General features: G+C 32.7%; 6 protein-coding genes across 6 annotated transcripts; 2 read left to right on the top strand and 4 right to left on the bottom strand.

The window, feature by feature from the left end:
- Positions 1 to 1,967: 1,967 nt before the first annotated feature.
- NAEGRDRAFT_81553 (uncharacterized protein) lies at positions 1,968 to 3,669 on the bottom strand. The gene has a single exon (XM_002671254.1). The coding sequence runs from the start codon at positions 3,507 to 3,509 to the stop codon at positions 1,998 to 2,000; it is 1,512 nt and encodes a 503-aa protein (XP_002671300.1). The 5' UTR covers positions 3,510 to 3,669; the 3' UTR covers positions 1,968 to 1,997.
- A 218-nt stretch (positions 3,670 to 3,887) lies between these two features.
- On the bottom strand, positions 3,888 to 4,861 carry NAEGRDRAFT_83293 (rho family small GTPase). Its single transcript, XM_002671253.1, has 5 exons — positions 4,793 to 4,861; positions 4,711 to 4,724; positions 4,529 to 4,646; positions 4,281 to 4,374; positions 3,888 to 4,235 (listed from the first exon to the last, which is right to left on the bottom strand). Exons 1-5 carry the CDS (start codon positions 4,845 to 4,847, stop codon positions 3,908 to 3,910), a joined length of 609 nt encoding a protein of 202 aa, XP_002671299.1. The 5' UTR covers positions 4,848 to 4,861; the 3' UTR covers positions 3,888 to 3,907.
- A 651-nt stretch (positions 4,862 to 5,512) lies between these two features.
- On the bottom strand, positions 5,513 to 8,659 carry NAEGRDRAFT_73606 (uncharacterized protein; the record flags this gene model as incomplete). Its single annotated transcript, XM_002671252.1, has 2 exons — positions 5,513 to 7,932; positions 7,978 to 8,659. The coding sequence occupies 2 exons, from the start codon at positions 8,657 to 8,659 to the stop codon at positions 5,513 to 5,515; spliced, it is 3,102 nt and encodes a 1,033-aa protein (XP_002671298.1).
- A 33-nt stretch (positions 8,660 to 8,692) lies between these two features.
- NAEGRDRAFT_81551 (uncharacterized protein) lies at positions 8,693 to 12,313 on the bottom strand (the record flags this gene model as incomplete). Its single annotated transcript, XM_002671251.1, has 6 exons — positions 8,693 to 9,060; positions 9,107 to 9,549; positions 9,651 to 10,025; positions 10,329 to 11,554; positions 11,611 to 11,837; positions 11,897 to 12,313. 6 exons carry the CDS (start codon positions 12,311 to 12,313, stop codon positions 8,791 to 8,793), a joined length of 2,958 nt encoding a protein of 985 aa, XP_002671297.1. The 3' UTR covers positions 8,693 to 8,790.
- Positions 12,314 to 12,521: 208 nt separating this feature from the next.
- NAEGRDRAFT_52938 (uncharacterized protein) lies at positions 12,522 to 13,529 on the top strand (the record flags this gene model as incomplete). The annotated part of the gene is made up of 1 exon (XM_002671312.1): positions 12,522 to 13,529. The coding sequence occupies one exon, from the start codon at positions 12,522 to 12,524 to the stop codon at positions 13,527 to 13,529; it is 1,008 nt and encodes a 335-aa protein (XP_002671358.1).
- An 875-nt stretch (positions 13,530 to 14,404) lies between these two features.
- On the top strand, positions 14,405 to 15,603 carry NAEGRDRAFT_52937 (uncharacterized protein; the record flags this gene model as incomplete). Its single annotated transcript, XM_002671311.1, has 2 exons — positions 14,405 to 14,750; positions 14,804 to 15,603. 2 exons carry the CDS (start codon positions 14,405 to 14,407, stop codon positions 15,601 to 15,603), a joined length of 1,146 nt encoding a protein of 381 aa, XP_002671357.1.
- Between the last annotated feature and the right edge of the window lie 349 nt (positions 15,604 to 15,952).

Raw genomic sequence — 15,952 nt, 5'->3', positions numbered from 1 at the left:
AAAAGTTCTCTAAAAAAGACACACTCATCTATAAGAAACTGAAAGCAATTTTCAAAGAGAAATTCGAAAAACTGATCACTATAATATCTGATCCTTCTATTGAACCTTCAGAATATGACATGATGGATCTAACAGCATATATACATTTTAAAAGGACTGAATTGAAAGAAGAAATAAGTGTACACCATTTGGAAAGTCATTTCAGAAAATTTATACTTTTTTTAGGGGTAAAATTTTTTGAATTATCATGCAAGCCATTCTTGAAATTATTAATTCAACAATTTAATCTTAATCCACTCGACCTACATCAGGAATTTCCTGATAAGATTGATCTAGTATCACCACTCTACGATTATTGTGATAAATTACTAAAGAATATTAACAAGAGACAATTAATTGTTAAACATAGCTCTAAATTAATCAAGATGGATATTACAAACACCACACGATTTGAAACCTTATTGAATGGATTGAAAGAAAATTTTTTCAGCAATACTAACAGAATGATTCACAATAATGAATTAAGTTTAATATATGAAATGGGTGATCAGAAAATCAATGTACATACCTCAGAGGATATGGAAAAAATGTTAAATTACTTCTTCTCAAATGCTGTTCAAAAAGATGAATTTGAAGTAGAATTGATTTATAATGAGACAGACTGGATGTATGTTCATGGTTTGGGAGAGGGAACTTTTGGTGTTGTTCAATTAGCGTAAGTATTCTCACTATCTCATTCATTTTGATTACATTTTACAATAATGTATTCAAATATATTTGAATAGAATTGACAGAGTGGCACCATATAATTTTGTTGCTATCAAACAACTTGACCTCAAAAAGATTCCCATCAAAAAGATTGAACAAGAAGTTGACTTGGTTCAAAAATTAGATCATCCTCACATTATCAAGTATTTATCAACGAGTTATTCTGGATCCAATTACTATATAAAAATGGAGTACATGGGAGGGGGAAGTGTTAAGAGTATGCTTCAGAAAATAATGAAATCTGAGAGAAGTTATTTTGGTTTTAAGTATCCAAAGTTGAGTTATTTCCTCATTCAAAAATACTCTGTTCAAATTTTGTCTGCATTGGCATATTTGCATGAATCTAATCATCAGAGAAAAGCTATTATTCACAGAGACATTAAATGTTCAAATATTCTACTCAAAGATGAGGATAATGTAGTATTGAGTGATTTTGGGGAAAGTATTCAATTGAAAGATGAATTACCATCCTCAAATATTCCAGAGGATACTGATGAACCTATTGGTGGAACACTAATGTTCATGTAAGTTCAAATTTGAGTTATTATATTGAAATAAGTATTAAACGTTTTAATTGAATATATTAAGGGCACCTGAAATTATCAATCACTACTACGCAAATCCTAGCTCATCAAAACCTTACAAGGCAAAAAGAAATGCTGCAGCTTCAGATATTTGGAGCTTTGGGTGTACCCTTTGTGAGATGATTACTGGATACAATCCTTGGGAATTAAGTGGAGGATTGGTGAAAAAATCAACACGAGAACAAGTTGAATACATGTTGGAGAATGCCAATTCTCTTGTAAATTATATTCCAGAATGTAGAGAAGAGTTAAAATTAATCATTCGACATTGTTTTAACTTGAATCCATCCAAGAGACCAACAGCTGCTCAAATACTAAATGATCCCTTCTTCTCAATCAAATATTCAGAGGACAAGTATGTTGTGGAAGAAAAGAATTTCATTCTAAACGAAATCAAAAAAGAGATGGATCTTGCCATCAAAAAGAAAGCACCACCAGAAATCAAAGAACAGTCCACACTTGCAGATAATAAGGAATTTAGAGTTTCTGAGTCATCTTCTTTTTCTGCCCTATCTGACCTGGCAATTAGTAGTAATTCTCCCACTAACATTGATTTACAAGAAGAAGAATTCAATCAACAATTTCAACATTCTAATAATTAAGTCCTTGTCATGTATTTTAACATTTACAAGTTTATTAGTAATTTTAATAAAACACAACCCTTCCAAAATGATCCTTAGTGTTTAATGACCTATAGCTGGCGCCATTAAATCTTGGGTCATTGTGCTTTGCATAAAACCTCTGTTTGTCTTCTTCATTCAAAACATCAGGATATTTTTCTAAGAGTTTAGCTAACTGAGTTGACTGATCCAGAGTCACAATTGATTCTGTACTAACAATAGTATGGAACATTTCCTTAATCATTTTCTTAATGGTCGATATTTGAGATGTTGTGGTTTTTCCAGAGGTGTGAGAAGTATTTGAATTTCTGGATTGATAGGAGTATTGACTAGCTGATTTTGATATGTTTGATTGTTGAGATTGTTGTGAATGGTAGGAGTGTCTCGATACTTGGGAGTGTTGTGAAGGAGCGGCAGAGAAGACACTTTTGGGCCCCTTTTGAGAAGGGGGTTGATTGTCGAGTTTTGGTAAGTGCTCCCTAGTTGAGAGTGCATCTACATCTTTAGTAGAAAGATGTGAAACTGAATCAGTATCCTTGGAAGGCATTAAGCTTGCAACAAGAGATGACGCGCCATAGAGGTTTTCAAATTGTTTTCTGTCATCTGGAGAAAGTTTGCTCAATAAATATTCCTGCTTTTTCTGAATGTCATCGAGAACCTTGAGGAAGGTTTGTCTTGAGCTCTCCTCCTGTTTCAAACTCTCCTCTAATTGTCTAATACGATCACTCTCTGCATCACTTCCAATAGAAAATGAAACCTCTGACTCACCCTTTCTACTTTTTCTTGAATTCTTAGATGTTGAGGAAAATTGAGAAATTTTGTCATCGTGATAATCCCTATCAGGATTGAGATCACTGAATGCCTGGCTTATGGCATCACTGTTCTCTGATCTTGTTGATATTGGTGGTAGACTTCTTGACTTTGTAGATCTCCTTGATCTTACAGAGAGTGTGTCATCATCAACAGAGTGTTTGGAAAAGGAGTGACCAAAATTATCTTTTTTAGATAGTTCTGCTGCCAACTCCTCAATCTGTTTCCTCTTATTCAATTTTTTAAGAGGATAGTAGGCATCCTTTTTTTGTGGTGGAGGTAATTTTCTAATTCCATTATTAAATTGAGAGTCCTTATAACCATGAACAACTATTGGTTGATGTATTGTTTGCCTCTGATCGTTAATTTTACGTAAAATTTGTTGTTGTTTCTTATGAAGAGCGTAAAGTTGGGATCCAAGCTCTTGAACCGGTGCATGGTATGACTTTCCCTTAGTAATAGCAGGATGAGGTGTCTCTGCAACATTTGGGTATACTATTCTAGTGTCGTAATGGTCGTTGGTTGCAACTTCTGTCAAAAAGGTGTTTCCACCTCCATTATTGCTAGGGTTTCCTCCTGCAATTGTTTGAGGAATTCTCCTTGTGTTATAACTTCTCCCTGCTCCACTAACAATGCTTCCGTGATGATTATTGTTCGCAACAACTATTGATTGGGGAGAAATCATCATACTTTGAGCCAAATCTACATTTAATCCTGTATCAGACATTTTAAATTCAATATTTTAGTTGTTTCCTCAAATCCTCTCTTAAAGTATTATATTACTACTTTGTTGGATGTGTTTTTATTGTTCACTATAGTGCCCGCCCTTGATAATCTACGATTTTAAATCTACAATAAAAAACAATCAACCTTCCACAGGGTTGCCTTCATTCAATTTTTTTTAATTAATTAAAGGCATGGCGATTACTTCTTTGGTGATAAGGAGAGCTTATTGTCTAGCAGCCAGAGTGTATCTCTTTCAACAAATTCATATCTCCTTTTGAGAGAAATTATAATGTGATAATATCGTAATTTTTACAAATTTTAAATTATTAATTTCATATTAAATAATTTTGTACAAGCACATTCAAATAAGAAATTTGTTATAACATAAACTACAACTTTTTACATTAAAAGACAATTCTTCTTCTTTGCGTCTGCAGATGAAGCTGAAGATGAAGCTTTTGAGTTGGCCCCTTCATTTGGAAATAGTACAGCTTTCATTACTAATTCAAAGAGTTCATTTACACCCTTATTCAATCTGCTTGAGCATTCTTGGTATCCAAACGCCTTAATTTCATCTGAAAATTCCTTAACTTGCTCTGTTGTAACTGGTTGTAAACCCTTATTTGATAATTCCTTTAAAGATTGTGGGTCTTCTCGAAGATCTGATTTTGTTGCTGCTATAACATATGGAATATTTGGGCAATGATGACGAACTTCAGGTAACCATCTGTAATTTTCATTAAAAATTCATTTTAAAAAGAAATTTACGTACTTGTAATTGATATTATCGAATGGTTTGATACCAACTATACTCAAACATAATACAATTATATTAGCTCCTGGATACGATAGAGGTCTCAATCGATCTGATTTGAAGATTAATTGTTTGTAAATTTAGAAACCTACCACTACAAAGAAAATGGTAAGAGATTCAATTTCAAATAAAAACATACTAATCTTCTTGTCCAGCTGTAGGATATGTCATTATTTCTCACTCTATTGATTAATTAAAACACTTACCTGTATCCCAAATTCCTAAATTTACTCTCAGTCCTCTATACTCCTTAATGAGGTATGTATTTTCGAATACAGTTGGAACATATCCTTCTGGAAATTTATTGTCGACATAAACTTTAACCTTCGGATCAATAATTAAACAATATTGCTCAAATCCATGCATATTTTCTAAAAGTTAAACCTACAAGACATGTTTTACCTTGATATCGGTTAATTTAATATTTTAGATGATCATCTATTTGCAAAAAGCAGTTCAACAAAACCTACCAACAGCTCCGTCTCCAACAACAACACATTTGATTTCTGTCTCGTTACTTGGCATTGTTTTGATCTGATTTTTTTATGGATTGATGACATTTGAATATTGTTTGACTTTTTGAATACCATCAATGTTTCTACCGGAAATTAACCCTGTTATTAGAGAGCAAACAATTAGTCTTTATTCTAAAACTTTTTCCTAGGTGTTTTTGTGATCAAAGCTTTCTACTTAGACAAACATTAAACTCCAAAATAAAACTCCAAAATTTGTATTCTCTTCATTATTGTTCCATTTTTACATCTTCAGTAGAAGCCCCACTTTGTGTATATTCTTTTTCTATTTCTTCATCAACTTGACGAAGATACATTACATTATTGCATCGTATCAATACATCTCCTAAATTTCCTTTAAATTTTCCTTCTATCCACTCTTCAGTATTTGCCAATTGGAAATTCATGTAATCATCAACAGATTTTAATAAACCTTTATATTCCATTCCCCATTTAAGTTTAACTACTACAGCTTTTCCGATGTTGTCATTGAGAAAAGGTTTTGGATTAATAAGTCTTTCTAAAAACTATTCGCACAACAAAGTAAAATTGATGATCACCAATATTTAATATAAAATAAAAAGAAGAGCACCTACCGATGACATTTTTTCTAAAATTGTTTTAACCTGTAGCAAGCATGTTAATTGGAAATTTATTGAGCTTGTTCAAAAAATTTGTTTAATCTATTATTGAAAGTTTATTTTTCTGTTTTGCAAACTCTGCGCTCAAGCATTCTAACAATTTGATTAATCTATTATTTAGAAAATCTATTTTCATCTTTTTAGAGTTTTGGAATAAACTTGAAATTATGGTTTTCAATGTTGTAAATTCAAAAGTATCATCTTGAAGAATTTGATCCCACCTAGCAAATCCGTACTTGGTACATCCTCTCAACACTATCAAATCATGAACCAATTTCCAATCAGTAGTTGGTTTCTCCATCTCAAAAAAATCAGTACTTCTTTCGTTGAGTTCCAAAACTGACTCTACAAAACTAATATCAAAATTAGTTTCAATAGGAAATTGGGAATACTTTTCAACAATGGAATGTACTAAAAACATAGAACCAATTCGTTGTAAAATCTTGGTGCCATTGATAGAATCTGTAGGTGTTCCATCTGAGTAGTGTGAATAATTTTGATCTACTTGCTCTGATAAGTGATCCAAAATAAAAGCACCAAATTCCTTAATTTCCTGAATCGACTTTCCTCTCAATTTTGGATTAATGATAGAGTAAAACTGTTGCCATTTTCCATCTTGGGTGGATCCTATTCCTAAACCATATCTAAGTATGGTTTGATAAAATACTAACCTTTCTTTTCTTGTAAACCCCTTTACAAGCACATTAGTTGGAGATATTATTCTAATGTTTGAATTTTTCATTTGCCGACTATAAATTCTTAAACGAATAGATTCTTCTTCAATCTTGAATTCTTTCTTTCGCAAAACATCAACTAGATTCCTTCTCTTTTCCTTGTCGGCTGTTTTTTCAAGTGCTTTTTTGATATTTTCAACATCAACCACAAGGGATTCGACTGTATTGGAAAGTTCTAATGCAATATTCATACTTTGATATTCACTCGAATATTCTTCAAAGTCATCCTTTTTTTCTTCTAAATGAATATCATAATTCAAGAAAGAATTCATGGTAGGAATATACAAAACATCATTTTGAGTGCTAATATCTACAATTTGATTTGTACTTGGGATACCAAAAACATGACACCAATATCTATTGGAAGTAGTAATATTTGTTGTTACTGTTGAATCTTTTTCCACTGATTGTAACCCTTTAGAAAGCATATTTTCAATATCTTGATTGGACAATTCCAGTCTAGAAGCATCATTAAGAGCATTTAATTGGTCTTGCTCACCTAGTAAAAGTTCCTTAGCAATAGACCTAAAGGCTTTATCGAGATCATTAATTCTCTTATTAAAAAATCCTTTCAAGTTATCCTTTTCTGATAATTCGAGTTGAAACCTCTCCAATTCCTTTGCACACATCAATCTAATTACTTTGGTATCCTTACCTATTGTGAAGAACCGTTCAATTTGACTATTGTCAAGAGTAGGATTCCAATCTGAATCAAACATGATAATATAATCAAAGTGGTTAAACTTGACAGGAATAAGCCTTGTTTTGTGGTAGATGAGAACAATTTTTTCAGTTGTTACATTATTTACATTTTCACTGGTAATAATTGAGTAATTTTTCTTTTGTTGTATTAGCATTTCCTCAATAATACATGGAAAAGAACTGAAAATAATCACATTTTGTTGGGAGAATTTTTCCAACAAACGTTCCAAAACCAATAATTTTGGAGATGCCTGTAAATAAGTATTAAAGTATGCTACTGGATCATGTCTTTGAGGCTCATCTTCACTCGCAATATTCAAATATGGATGATTGCAAGCATTAGATAATTGTTGATATGCTCTTATTAATCTGTCCTTATTCTCTTTTGAATAGTTTTTCTCATCAAATACTTGACATAAAACTGAAGAATTTTGTCTGAAAATCTTTGCCAAATAATTTTTTTGTAAAGGTGATAGAGGTATTTCAATTATTAAATCAGATTTTGGTTTAAATACATCTTTAAGATTGTTCTTCTCTCTTCTCAATATTGAATTTGGTGATATCCTTGCTAAATCAAGTATTTCTTTGTATTCATCATGTGTTGTACCAGTGTAAATGTTTTCACTGACTAGTAAGAGAAAATTATATTGAAGCCTTTTCATAAGAGAAAAGGATTTGGTTTTTGAATTTCTAATTTTGTGAGCTTGGTCCAATACAATAATGGGCCAATTATGTAATTTGAACCAACTCTCATCCAATATCATGGAATCAAATGTTGTAAGTATTACATTCGAATAAAAATTATTCTTATCTTGGATTAAATGTCTTTTGATCATTTGCTTATCTTGATTAGATCCAATAAATGTAGCTGTTACTAATTCTGGTGCCCAAACTTCTAATTGAGAATTCCAAAACGGTAATCTTTGAGGAGGGGTAACAATAAGAAATGGGCCACTGAGATATCTTTTCATAATGGAAAGAAATGAAATGGTCTGTACGGTTTTTCCAAGACCAGGCTCATCTAATAACAAGTTAAATAAATAATCTTAATACATCGACTACTTACCCGAAAGAACACAATTATCATGTTTCTTCCAAGACGAAATCAACCATTCTACAGCTTGTTTTTGGTAACTCATCAATTCAGTATGAGGATTAGTGAGAGTCATGGAATCATATTGAAACCCAATTCTAATTTTTTCAATTTCATCATTTGTAGGACATTTAAAGCTCTTTCTATTCTTAAAGTGTGAATAGTGTTTTTCAAACTCAATGTTTGATGTATTTGAAATAATCTTAGATTTAGTTTCCAAAGTGCTCTCTGATATTGGCAACCCTCTCCACTTGACAAGATATTGACCTGGTTTTGGTTCATCGAGAAGATAGTCAATCTTGGTCCAATCATTATTTAAAAGATTAACGCTACTATTAGTTCCATAATTATTTTCAAACCAGAGCAATTTAAAGGTAGCCTTTCTATTCAACTCCTCTCTTGACATCCATACAGTGTCCCAATATGATTTGGATCTAACTTTAACAAGAAAATTTCCCTTCTCTCTCTTTATGATATTGTCAACTTCGTTTGTATCATTGAAATTTTCATTAATATTTTTTTGTTTTTTCAACAGTGATTCCAATTGATCATAATTTGAAGAATCGTCATCAGAAGTCTCTGATTCACTTTCCGATAATTCCCTCTTCTTGTTTGTTCGGGGTTGTTGTTGGTTCTTGTTAATTCTTCTTCTCATTTTTTTTTAAATTTAATTGGCGGTAAAAGTTTTAATCTACTTTTTTATTGGTTCATCTTCTTCGTTATTTAACTCGGAAAAATAATAACTCAACTTTTTCAAAGAACTCAAAACTCAATAACTTTACACGTTTACATAAAATCATCATCATCATACTTAGTACGTCCACCTGTTCCATCACCTAAATCAGAAAATGGATCAGCACTAGCACTGAGATCTCTCTCAATGTTCACAGTCTTTTTCTTTTTCTTACCACCTGCCTTTCTTTCCTTTTCTTCTTCCATTCTCTTATTTGAAACATTGGTGACGTGTTTAGTCAATTCTCTAAGTTGAGCACTATCCCAATTAATAGTGGCTTCTTCTACAATTCTCTTGACCAAATCCAAGTAGAATTTACTATCCTAAACATTATCAAGTTGTTAAACATTATCCCGTCATAAAACTTACTTCAAATTCCAATAACTTATCAGCAACAAGAACACCAAACTCGTTAAATTCCTTCTCTGTTTTAGGAGATAACAAGTCAATTTTTGGTTTAGCAAATTCAGATCCAGCACCTCCAATTAAAGCCTCAGCTTCGTCATATGATGTTTTCTTTTCCATATAATCCAAATACATGCCTTCTACCTTCTTATCACCTGTTGGTGCGTTTCCTGAAGAGGTTGTTCTAGTTTCAGCCTTCTTGTTTGACTTTTGTTCTTTTTGTTGTTGTTTTTTCAACTTTTCTTGTCTTTCTGCTTCAGCAAGTTGTTCTTGCTTTTTCTTCAACTCTTCTTGTTGCTTCTTTTCAACAGCATCAAGGTCAAAGTCTTCCCAATCATCATCACCTGCTGTTGTTTGTGTAGATGAGAATGGTTTATCATCAATTTCAGCGTCTTCCCAGGACAAGTCTGACATGGTTTTTGTTATTAAATATTTTTTTTAAAAATCCAAAAATAATAATTTTATTCTTCAACTTGTAAGTTGGGGTGATAAAGTCGGGAAACACCACTCGCTAACAAATCCTTATTACTTGAATCTCTTATTTCAGTATCAAGAATGAAAATAACTTTCTTGTTTCCACTTTTTTTAGTTGACAAGGCTTCTTTAATTTGAACTGAAACTGTTATTTCTTGGTCTATATAAACTGGTTTGAGAAATTTCAACTCTTGTGACATGTAAATTGATCCAGCACCAGGTAAAACAGTGCCTGCCAAATTGCTGATTAATGATGATACTAAAACTCCATGAACAATACGATCCTTGAACATGCCGTGTATTTTAGCAAAATCAGCATCGAAATGCAAAGGATTGTAATCACCTGATAATTTTGCAAAATCAGAAACATCTTGAGAATTGAAAGATCTTTGCATTGAAGCAGAATCTCCTATTTTAATGCTAAATTTAAATGAAAAATTAGTAAATGAATTATAAAATTACCTCTTTCGGAAGTGAACATCTTGTTGAGAAGAGGTTGTAGTTTTAACACATGTTGAAAATAGTCTGTAGTTATTTTGGGACGTGGTAGTATTGGTGTGATTTCGGTGTTGTTGTTGGAAAGTACGACAAAAAGTTATTAGGTTTTTTCTCATTTTTTAATTATTTTTGTTAAATATTAATAAATTAAATATAAATTATTGCTTAATTATTTAAAGTTTATTCCAATATTTATTATTTTTACCTTAGTAACTGATACCTTCAACAACTCTACCCTTACCATCAATCCAAACCAAGTGAATATAATCATAGAATTCTTCCTTAATTTGTTTCTTGACTTCTTCATCTTTGATGCTATCAATATAGGCTTGTTTGGCTCTTTCAATTGTTTCAGTTGTGACTTCATCGATTGAAATGATATCTTCAGATGGGAAGAATGGTCTACCATCAACACCCAAAACAACTGGTTGCCAATCAACTTTACGATTGACATATCTTGTAATCTTGTTCATTTCTGATTTGTATTCATCCAAAACAGGGTCCAGTTCTTGCAAAGATTCTGCTTCAACAAATTTATCCATTAAAGTCTTCATTGGTTGAGATAAAAGAATGGCAGAGTCATTAGCTGAAGCACCTGCAACAGTTGGAATCATAGACATAATTTGGTGGTCATGTTTGTAGGCTGGAGTCCAATTATTTTCCATAGCATCAATCAAAGCATTCAAATATTCATTTGTGAAAGTAATGGTACCATCTTCAGACAAGTGTTGTTCAATGACTTCATAGTGAGCTTCAGCAAAAGCCTTGAATGAGTCAACTTCCAATTTAATTTCCTTTTCTGAAAGTCCATTATTCTTTAAAAGAGTACCATATTGTTCAGCCAATGTTTCTGTATGAGTACTATAAACATCTACTGGGGTATAATTGTTATCATTGAAAAGTGTAGAGTAGAAAACATGTGAGAATTCAAAGGCTGCTGTCTTATATGATTGTCTGAGTGATTGATCAACATCAGATTGATCATTGGCAAGCATTGGTGTATTCAATGTTATTGAACGAAGTTCAAGATGATCACGAGTACTTAAACCATATTCATCAAAATCTAATGCCTTATTTTCTCTTGAAACTTCTTCGTCAACTTCTGTCAATCTCTTCAATTTTCTGAGCTCAGCTTCAAAAGTGGCTCTTTGTTCTGATTTACCAGCAATACCAAAAGATTTGTTTGAAGATGATGGGAGCATTGGAGAGGCTTGAGTAGTGAAACTTGGACGTTTAGCTTTGTTCATAGCAATCCAAAATTCTTTAAGTTCTTCCGATTCTTTTGGAATTTTAATTTCTTCCGAAATTACTCGTCTAATATATTCAAATGATATTTCGTTTGTTACTTGTTCTTCAGGTTTAAATTCACCAGCTTTAGCATTTCTCATACAGTCATAAACAGCAACAGCTCTTCCTGGTTCATTGTTAATGTAACAAAGTCTTTGTGAATGAAAATGGTTATCATTTAAATGATATATAATTATAGGAGTACAAACCTGATGAGTTTCTTGAAGAAACTGGTTGCTTGGGAGATACTTTTTTGACCAATAGTTGCATAAAGCATCATTTCCTTCATCACATACAAGGCACGAGTCAAATGGTTAGCAGTAATACACACATTCAAAAGGTGAGTAAAAGTAGCAACGTTACCCTTCTTACCTCCCTTCTTCATATCATTATAGACTTGGAAGGCATCACCAATGTGGTTGGCATCGTTTTCCATCTATTTCCAAAATAATCATCGATATTAATTATTACTTTTTAACACAATAGTGTACGTACGGATTTGATGATGGCTGAATATACACGAATGTCAAGTCCGTGAGAACATCTGTGATATGCTTCAATAGCAGCCTTTGGATTATGTTGTTTGGCGGCTGCGTATATTTCATCAATATATTGCTTGTTTCTTGTTGATACAACTTGTTCTTTTTTAGTACCTGGAGCATTGACTTTAGCGTTGTGTTCTTGAATTTCTTTTCTTGTAACACTAGGATTGACGGTCCACTTGTAGAATTTCTTTTCCTTTTGTCTTCTGGCATGTGAAGCCTTTCCAATAATATTTTCCTTTTCAAAGTCCTTTGTTGGTCTATGAGTCCAATTGCTCAAATGTCTTTGTTGATTGAGAGGAAGCAAGGAAATGATGGAAGGAGTGGCCTTTATTTTTGGTCGGGCCAAAATTTTCATATTAGCAAGCATTTTTTTTGAATAACAAATTAAAAATTAAGTTTTTTTTATTGCATTTAATTTGATTTTAACAGAGTATTTTAATTCATCAAGGTTTACTTTTTACCTGACATGTTGTGTTTGGTTTGCTCCCTATAATTTAAAAGTTTTAATCGTTCTTTTCTCTCGAGTTGTAGAATTAAAAATTCCCTCCAAAACCAAGTACAAAAATCAATAAAAAATGTCTTTAGAGGAAATCAAGGACATATTGAAAGACAATCTAGAGAAAAGAGGAGTGCTCAACAAAATTAGAGCAAATTTAAGAGCAGAAATTTTTAAAACATTTGAGGAGCAAGATCATGATGAGACCACAGAGTATTGGTTAAAAAAACAAAGTTCAAAACCCAAGCCCTCCGATATTCAATTTCTTATTAATGAACTATTCATAGAGTATTTGGAATACAATAATATGGACTATACAAAATCTGTTTTCCTAAAGGAATGCAATCAACCACAGGAAAGACTAGATAAGCGATTTCTTGCTCATGAGTTGAACATTAGAAAAACATATGACGAGATGGATGAGGATGGTGACTCAGTTCCACTCTTGTACTCTATCATTCACCGATTAAGGAATGAGAATGTGAGAGAGAGGAGGAAAGACATGGCCAACGAAAGAAAATTGCAATCAGATACTAGCGACATTTACCAAAAACCAATTCTCCACATGGAGCCAAACAAAGCCCAAGATGAAATTGATAGGATACAAAAAGGTATTCCTCCAACCAAACAAAGATTGTTTCCAAGTCAACCAAATGTAAATAGACATGTAAAGCAAACATTTCAAACTATAGATTCAAAAAAAATAGATTTAAATTCTAGCTCCATATCCTCCTCAAGCTCCTCTCCTAGAAGATCAGATGGAGATGAAGTAGACTATGCTCTCTCTAAATTAATTCAACAAAATTCAAAACTGTCAAGATTACAAAAGAAAACTTCACCTACACACCCTGGCACCGGTTTGGAGAGAATGATACAAGAGCCAAAAAGTTCTAGAATGTTCAACATCAACAGAGAGAGACATAATCATGAGGATAGTTTTTGTGATGATCAGTCAACCAGCTCGGATTTTTCAATTGGACCAAATGACAAACGGATAAGAACTGGGTTGCCTCAATTCTCTATTACCCCCTACAGAGGGGATGATTCACATCTCGATGATTCTGTTGAGCTAGTTTATAAACGTTAAATATTTTTTGATATTTTGTAGTTTGTGCTCCCTTTTTTTCCATCCAATTGTGATGTTTCTTGTTTGAACATTCACTTAATATAACAACTCTGAATGGCAAGCGTTTCTTTTTCAAAAGAAAAAGTTCCACATCAATGGTTTGCAGTTGGGGCTTTTCAAGGGGAGGATTTTACTTACTTCTTCTTACAATATTACATTTTTCTCTCTCTACCAACGGAATAAGTAATAGTGGAACACCATCATCACTAAATGACTCCTTATTGAAAACAAAAGGATGGTTAAAATTCCCAGAGAATTTTAGCATTTCAAATTTATTGGTAGACTTTAAATTACATGCCAGATCTAGAATCATTACCTATCAAACTAACCACAATCAACTTCCACTCTTTAGAGGGAGAGCTGTTTTGAGCTATGATAGCAAGCAAAAGAAAAACACTAGATTAAGACTTGTTTCAACTTCAAGTCTCCTCAAAAAGAGTATTTATTATGATTCAGAGAAATTGGCGTTCACTCAACATTTTCACAATGAAAGCGAGGAAGATATTATTACATCAACTCAGTCTTTCCAATTTCACAACTTCTTCACTGCCTTACATGATGAAATGATGTCAAATATTGCATATTCACATTTCATTCCTGAGAGCGTTCCTATTTTTGATGAGGCTGTTGATAGGTTGTGTCCTAGTAGTTTGTTGAGTAGGCATGTCGTTTACTTTGAAGATCAGCATTACATATTTTGTGTTTTAAAGAAAGATCCACATACAATAACGGTCGAAAAGATGGTTTCAAATCTTCTTCATTTAAGATACATTATAGGACAGGAATTTACTATTCAAATCACCTCTGTAGAGCAACTCACTAACCAGAATGTAAAGATGAGGGGAGGAAATAATTATGTAAATCAAACAAATGTTGAACCTACTTTTGAACAATTATTTGCAACTTCAAAAACAATTCAGGAAGAACTTTCACTTGTTAACAAAGAACAACAAGTATCAAACAGCAGAGTTCTGAAAGATCTGTTTCCAAAAGAGAAGGCAAGGGCTGTTATTTCACTAAAGAGTTTCATTTCACCAGCCAAGGCATACTTTTTCAATTCTGTTGCCTGTAAGGTTCCATATCTTAGAAATAATGACAAGTGTCAACAACAAGTGGAACAATCAGAAGAGAAAAAGATTTGCCTCTTCGTACATGGTTGTGGAGAATTAGAGGAGAGAAAAGGTATGTAGATATGTCAATTTCCAATGTCTCATTTACATATTCAAACTACTTAGGACCTCCTCTTAAAGAAGAATATGAGCTCTATTGGGGACCAGTTGCCGATTACACACCTCAGTGTTCGGAAAGATGGTTCATTCGTGAAGAGACAAAGAATAGAGGATGGGATAATATGGAGCTACAACAAAGTTTTTGTGATTTCATGTTATTGAAACACATTCCTAAATATGCCAATCAACTCAATGCAACTGATAATACTGTTAGAAATGTAATTGTTTTTGCTCATTCAATGGGTAATTTAATAATTGCAGGTGCTTTAAAGAATAATCTATGTAAAATAGATAAAGAAACTGTATCTTGGTACAATTTGATGGGTCCAATGAAGGGAACTAAGGCAGTAAGCGTGTTAAAGGAAGTTTGTGAAAATAAGGTGTCAATTATTACACCATCAGTTGCTAAATTTGTTGCTTCAAAAGCTGGATATTGTCTTGACAAGTCAACTAAAGTCTATCCAACCTATGAAACATTACAAACTACATTTGAGGGAATTTCAGAGTTGGAATCTATTGCTCAGCCCTACATCAAAGGTCAAATGTGTGGAACAAGTAGTACTGGCTTGAATTCTTATTATTCTCCGGCCTTAGGATTTTTGAGTAATATGGTCAACTTTGGAGAGCCGAATGACGGGTTGGTTGGTATCAGTTCATGTATGATTGGTAATTCATCCCAATTCAGCTCAAGCCACCTTTCTCAACACTATATTACTGAAGCTAATCACGCCGATGCTACCTGTAGATTTGGAGATGCTTGGTTTGGCTCAGTTAAACCATGTTCTTATTTCCTAATGAAGAAATAAAGTGTAATATGAAGCTTAATGTAACCAATTAAATAAGAGGCAATAATGTGATAAAAAAGGTAAACCCTTTACTGACAACCAAATGAATTTAGAAAGCATTTAATTATTATTATTTGGTAAAAGGAATGAGGAAAGGTCTTTGATTTTGACTTCTGCAGGTGGCATGTTAAAATCAATACGTTTACGAAGAGCACCCATTCCAAGAGTCAAAACATCATCAATTCTCATAGACTTCAATCCGTTATTTGGGCATAAGTTAATTATCTGATCAAATAAATTTCTAGAATTGTAATTCTTTACAATATTCACATCGCTTTGAATTGCGCCTGAAATGTTGTGCATACCTCCC

This window comes from Naegleria gruberi (assembly GCF_000004985.1).
Source record: "Naegleria gruberi genomic scaffold NAEGRscaffold_62, whole genome shotgun sequence".
Taxonomy (NCBI): domain Eukaryota; phylum Heterolobosea; class Eutetramitea; order Acrasida; family Naegleriidae; genus Naegleria; species Naegleria gruberi.
Note: the sequence above shows the minus strand (reverse complement) of the source record. Positions and strands in the feature narration are given on the sequence as shown.

Excerpts from the sequence above, each read along its gene's own strand:
- NAEGRDRAFT_83293 (XM_002671253.1), bottom strand. The coding sequence starts at position 4,847 with ATGCCAAGTAACGAGACAGAAATCAAATGTGTTGTTGTTGGAGACGGA. Across the intron at positions 4,375-4,528 it reads TTTAGGAATTTGGGATACAG|ATCGATTGAGACCTCTATCG; the intron begins GTAAGTGTTTTA and ends TCTTCAAATCAG. Across the intron at positions 4,236-4,280 it reads TTCGATAATATCAATTACAA|ATGGTTACCTGAAGTTCGTC; the intron begins GTACGTAAATTT and ends TGAAAATTACAG.
- NAEGRDRAFT_81553 (XM_002671254.1), bottom strand. The coding sequence starts at position 3,509 with ATGTCTGATACAGGATTAAATGTAGATTTGGCTCAAAGTATGATGATT.